This window comes from Barbus barbus (genome assembly GCF_936440315.1).
Source record: "Barbus barbus genome assembly, chromosome: 6".
Classification (NCBI taxonomy): domain Eukaryota; kingdom Metazoa; phylum Chordata; class Actinopteri; order Cypriniformes; family Cyprinidae; genus Barbus; species Barbus barbus.
In genome coordinates this window covers 2,845,787-2,852,500 of record NC_136734.1, presented here as the reverse complement: position 1 = coordinate 2,852,500, position 6,714 = coordinate 2,845,787, and the positions used below count along the sequence as shown (strand labels likewise).

The 6,714-nt window shown below is 36.5% G+C and overlaps 1 protein-coding gene across 1 annotated transcript in view; it reads left to right on the top strand.

Moving 5' to 3' along the window:
- LOC306871633 (tenascin-like) overlaps nt 1-6,714 on the top strand; it is a 52,058-nt gene that overhangs the window by 20,957 nt on the left and 24,387 nt on the right. Inside the window, exons 6-10 of the mRNA XM_079419694.1 lie at nt 620-773; nt 2,364-2,633; nt 2,740-2,925; nt 3,663-3,752; nt 4,796-5,059. Of these exons, the coding sequence (XP_079275820.1) occupies nt 620-773; nt 2,364-2,633; nt 2,740-2,925; nt 3,663-3,752; nt 4,796-5,059 (964 nt within the window). The remainder of the gene's footprint in view (nt 1-619; nt 774-2,363; nt 2,634-2,739; nt 2,926-3,662; nt 3,753-4,795; nt 5,060-6,714) is intronic.

Genomic DNA, 6,714 nt, shown 5'->3' with positions numbered 1-6,714 from the left:
CATGGTATTTAAAATTATATTATTATATTTATTATATTTTGGTTATAACTTGGTTATATTATATTTTTAAATAACAGTTTGATTATATTTTAGATATATTCATCTATAAATATTTTAGAACTTGGCATAATTACATAAAAGTAAACTCATTATAAAAGTGCCACTGGGGTTATACATTTTTATTAATTTATATGCCTTTTTTCAGTCTAAAAATCTTTTTTTTTTTAAATTAGACTACCTCTTATTTTCAGGTTGTTGAGGGCAGTGAATTAATGCAGGAAATATCTAGATTTCTATATCAGGATATCTAAATATCTAGAAATATCTAGATTAGTTATTTTGGCTTATTTTAATGTTTATCTTATTTTAAATCATGAAAAATTTGTGAAGAATCAGAAATACATATTTAGAAAATTATGTTTGCACATAAGAATAGAAGCCTTTTTTGGACAATGAAAGTTTTTCATTGTCATTTTTCATTTTATTTTTTATTATTATTACAGGTCCTCTGGTTGCAAACTACTGAGCTATACATTCTCTTAAATGCATGACAGGTTTTGCAAAAACAATAAATACTAAATAAAGCTAAATGCATGTTTTTCTATCTTCTCAATAACAGAAGGAAGAAAACGGGAAGATCGTGACCAATCTGACTCCTACCCAGACCAACTTTGTGCAACCGGGACTCGGGCCGGGACAGGAATATGAAGTGACTTTGTCGGTCATAAAGAACAACACCAGAGGACCCGGAACAAGCTCGACTGTAGTAACAAGTAATGCACCTTTCCTCTTGTTTATTGTCTGTGTCATGATCCAAGTTAAATTGAAGCCGTCCGGTAATTGACTGGAGCGTTTGGCTTACTACATCTGCTAAACGTCTCTAAAGTGTCGGTGGTTGAAGGTGAAACTAGGTCAGCAGTAAAGAATGTGAAGGCCTGCTGTTTGGAAAGGCCAATAAGAATAGGGGCCATCATTTAACCTTATGAAACATCCCGCGTGGGCTTTAACAACCCAATTCAGTGCTTAACCGTGAGAAATCTGGACAATCCGTGTGTCTAGCTTGACATTTACAGCCTCTGCACACATGAGATCCATGATAACAACCAATAAGGCATTTTTATTTTCTAAAAGCCCTTGATTTCTCACAGTAGTTAGTGTATTTGCCCATTTTACTGCCTGGGAAAGTGCTCAGATTTCTAGATTTGGAGATCATACATTTGTGCTTCTCAGTCCATTAAATCTTATTTACCGCATGAAAGAATTTCGTAGACATTGACTGACTTGAAAGACCTAATCAAGTTTATAAGTGGTGTTTGCTAAGTCAAGCATCACTGTGGTTTTTGCTTAGACTTAGAGTTATTCATTTGAATAAACCCTTAACACTAAATATCAACCTGCAGCGTTTGCACATTCACAACACACAAGTTTTTCTTAGTGGCATTCTAGTGTTTATGAATTTGGACTTTTCTAAACGACTGACGATATCCCTGAGGTTAGTGATTTGCATAAAGCATGACCAAACAATCTTCATATTAGGTCTTTTTAAGGATGATTATTGGTGCTCCATTATCAATATTAGTTCATATTATTATCAATGTTGAAAACAGGTGTGCTTAATATTTTTGTAAAAACCATGATGCATTTTTTTCAGGATTCTTATATATAATATTTATAGGTCTAATTTGATCTTTTTCTTCCTTGCAATTTTGCATTTGGTTCAATTATCTGATTTTATTCCTAGAAGCTTTAACAGACAGTAAATATATTAGAGTTGGCTTGTGTTCAGATGCAGTTTCAGTTTGCAACTTAACTTGCTTTGCTTAAGGAAAAGAAAGTAGTATTTGCAGTGTGGAAACTCATTTTTGCATCAGCCTGAGTTCATGTTGTCTAATCACATTAACACAGATGGATGATTAGATTGATTCCATACAGTTTTTTGCCATTGCTTTTGCATGCAGTTCTATTGCACCCACTGTACTCTATTTTACATTTAAAAAACAAGAATAGAAAGCTTGTACAATAATATCTTAACATTGACATCTTAACATTGAATTTTGACCTCGCAGTCACAGCAAAATGTATTATACATCCTCCTATGACCCAAATGAATACTGTGCCATGTATACACTTTATTAAGGTGTCCTTGTTACAGTGTAATTATGCATTGAGTGATATTAATGAACTACATGTGCTTACTGTATGGTTAGGGTTTGGCTTACTTGCATGTAATTATGCATAATTTATTGTTATTATAACAGTAAGTACATGTAACGTGTAACAAGGACACCTTAAAATAAAGTGTTACCCATTATTTTAATTGAATATAATTATCAGCATAACCATACTCACTCCACTTGCTACAGGAATTGATTCTCCAGGGCAAATTGATTTTGGCGATGTGACAGACCGGTCTGCAGTGATCTCCTGGTCCAGGCCCGTGGCTGAGGTGGACGGGTTCAGGGTATCGTATGGGCCGAGCACAGACCCGTTAGTCCATCGAGATGTCGACCTCCCGGCCACAGACATGCAGTACAGCCTGGAAGACCTGAAACCAGACACTGAATACAGAGTGTCTCTCAGTTCAAAGAGGGGGGACGTGACCAGCGAGCCCATCTTTGAGAGTTTCACCACAGGTATGAAGGCTTACAGACTACGTATATAGTTTGCTGAGAGTTTCTCACAAAGATGAACTCAAACCAGTTTTTTAATGATGCTGTGATGGTTTTCTATGTGTTTCAGGTCTGGATGCCCCCACTGACCTCAAAGCTGTTGATCAGACTGACAGCAGCATCACACTGGAATGGAAAAACAGCCGCTCATCCACCGACGGATACCGTATCAAATACGCCCCGATCGCAGGAGGAGCTCATGGTGAAGACATGTTCCCTAGAAGAGCTGGAGACACGACATGGGCCACGATTACAGGTAAAACCATGCTGCTGTTATTGAACAAAATGTTAAGAATTGTATTTTACAAGACCATAATTTTACAAGACTGCGAGAATACTTTTTGTGCGCAAAGAAAACCGTAATAATTTAATCAGTGCTGTTTATGTTCAGCAAGCGAGCGCATGCTGAATATGAACAACGCTGATTATGTTGATTACGGTCTGGGGTACTCTCCAACTCAGGGAGAGAAGAATTGCTGAAGAAATTATGTTATTATGGTTTTCTTTGCACACAAAAAGTATTCTCGTAGCCTCGTGAAATTACGGTTGAACCCCCGATGTCACATGGACTATTTTACCGAAGTCCTTGCTACGTTTCTGTGTGTTTATCGTGGTAATATCATTGCGGTCTATGGAGGGTCAGAAATCTCTCAGATTCCATCAAAAATATCTTAATTTGTGTTCTGGAGATGAACGAAGGTCTTACGGGTTTGGAACGACATGAGAGCGAGTAATTAACGACAGAATTGTCATTTTTGGGTGAACTATCCCTTTAAGAAGGTGCACTTTGTTCGCTGATGTGCTTGTAATGCATGCAACTACTACTATAAAAAAAAATCCTCTGATTTACATTCTATTAAAAGAAACTCCCATAAGAAATGAAAATATTCACATAGAGATGTTATAATACAGAAGTGTTCCCCTCGTTCCCTGCTTGAAAATGCATCAGTTTAGTGTTTTATCTGCTGGATTAACGGATTTTGTGTGCCGTAGGCCTGAAGCCTGGAACGGAGTACGGCATTGGAGTCACAGCTGTTCAGAATGAAAGAGAGAGTGAGCCAGCGACCACCAACGCACTGACCGGTGAGACCAGCTCTCGTTTTATGAGCTCCACAGACACTAACTGTGTTTCTTTTCTTGTTGTATTAAAACAAATAAGAATTTTATTCAGCCGGCATGCATTAAATTGATCAAAAATTACAGTAAATCCATTTATAATATTACCAAATAATTCTATTTCAAATAAATGTTGTTCCTTTGAACTTTCTGTACATACAATTATTTTCAATATTGATAATAATCAGAAATGTTTCTTGAGAAGCAATACAGCATATTAGAATGATTTCTGAAGGATCGTGTGACGTTGAAGACTGGAGTAATGATGCTGAAAATTCAGCTTTGATCACAGGAATAAATTACAGTTTCAAATGTATTAAATTATTATTAAATAAATACATATTATTAGTAATAATATTTCACTATATGTTTGATCAAATAAATGCATTCTGGGTGAATACACTGCAATAAAATGTAGATATATTAAGATACATTTACTTGACAATCAAAATGACTGAATAAATATATATATATATATATATATATATATATATATATATATATATATATATATATATATACAGTATATGTATGCATGTATTATAATTTTATAATTTATTTTTATTTTACTTTATTTTATTTTATTTTCAGTCCATAAGAATCATCTTTCAAAAATGGTCTTGTGCATCACTCTTTATATAAGTTCATGCTGTTTTTTCTTATTTCTTATTCCTACTAAAAGTTAAACTAAGAACAATAAACATGAATACAACTGTGTAATTTACCCAGATATGTCTTTCTAAACCAGTATGACTTTTAAAACTTTTCTCTTTTTTTTGGAGCTTAACAACATCTGACTCACATTCATTATATGAAGCACCACAAAAATTCTCCTAAAACCTCATAAAAAAGACACTGGTTTGGAGCGACATGAGAGTGAATAGATGATGACAGACTAGTCTTTATCTCTTCAGTTTTTTTTATTCCATTCTCTTGAATGCCGACTCCATCACAGTTTCCTGGCATGAATGTGTCTTTTGTGCTGTCATTTTGAACCTCCACCCACACAGATCTGGATTCACCACGAGACCTGGAAGTGCGAGACTCCACCGAAACCACTGTGGAACTGGTCTGGAAGAGGCCCAGGGCCAAGATCTCCACCTACAGGCTAGTGTTCGTTTCTGCCGACGGCCGACAGGAAGAAGTCGAGCTGCCTGCTACCGCAACCACCTACACCCTGAGTGGCTTGAGCCCTGGCATGCGCTACACCGTCACCCTCGTGGCAGAACGCGGGCGGAGAAGAAGTGCTCCTGCCACCGTCACCACCTCCACAGGTGAGCGATTCCTAGTGTAAAGTTGATTTTGTTTGCTTTTGTCCGACATGATAATGTCAATGTTCTGTTTTCAGGTGTGGACAACAAAGATTCTGTTATGAAATTGACCATAGCTAGCTTTTTTATGCATTTTTTCCCAAATATCTATTTAAAATCATCAGTTTTAGACCTGAAACATACTCTATGCAAGAACATGAATACAAACACTTCTAGCTGCATTTGATTTGTTTGGTGTTATGCACCAAAATCTGTCAGAATGTAATTCGTTCTGCACTGTATGCATTTGTTGCATTCTCAACATGAATGAATTGCATATTGCAAAAAAAAAAAATTTATTTGTTTTCTCTACTTGGTGAGCAAATTGTCTCAAATCAGCATATTTATACAGTACATCTTATGTTTAATGCACTGTAAGAGTGCAGGGTTTTCAGTATTTCAGCCACTTCCAGTTACTTTAGCTGGACAAAAAACAGTGTATTCACAGGAAATTGCTTATAGCATTTAAAAATAAGTTGGGTAAAAGTATAAAACATAAGGAAACTGTATTGTCATCGCCAGTGCAGTGCATAAGCACATGTTAAAGTATGTTAAATGAACATGTCCTCACCCTCAGGTCATCCAGGATGTGGATGAGATCATCAGAACAGATTTAGAGTAGCATTACATCACTTGCTCACCAACGGATCCTCTGCAGTGAATGGGTGCCGTCAGAATCAGGGTCCAAACAGCTGATCAAAATAATTCACAAGTAATCCACACCACACCAGATAACGTCTTGTGAAATGAAAAGCTGTGAATTTGTAAAAAAGAGATTCGTCTTTAACATATTTTATCTTCAAATCATTGCTTCTAACTAAAATACGAGTTCTCTATCCATAATATTGGTTTCTCCAGTGAAAAAGGCATCTCATTTGAATCAGGAGACAAATATGCACCATTTACAAGTGGAAACAGTCCAAAATATTTTGATGTGAGAGGAAAACAGGGAATGCACTTTTTCACTGGAGGAATCATGGGGTGGTGATGGCGCAGTGGATAAGACACATGCCTTTGGTGTGAGAGACCTGGGTTCGAATCCACTGTGAGACACAAATGTGTCCCTGAGCAAGACACTTAACCCCTAGTTGCTCCAGAGGCGTGCGACCTCTGACATATATAGCAATTGTAAGTCGCTTTGGATAAAAGCGTCAGCTAAATGAATAAATGGAAATGTAATGTAATGTAATGAATCATCATGGATTGTGGACATTTTGGCCAGAGGTGACGTCTGAAGTTAAAAATGCCTTGATGGATTTTTTCTTACAAACATATAGCTTTTCACTTCACAAGATGTTAATTGATGGATTGGAGAGGTGTGGATTACTTGTGGATTATTGTGATCAGCTGTTTGGACTCTCATTCTGACGGCACCCATTCACTGCAGAGGATCCACTGGTGAGCAAGTGATGTAATGCTAAATTACACCAGATCTGTTCCGATGAACAAACAAACTCATCTACATCCTGGATGGCCTGAGGGTGAGGACATTTTCAGCAAATGTTTATTTTTGGGTGAACTATTAGTAGGTTCAACAGATCTGTATACTTTTAGTGCATTGGCCAAGTATTCACATCTACATTTGTGTACTTGAGTAAAGTATGTTTCTGGTCTTAATT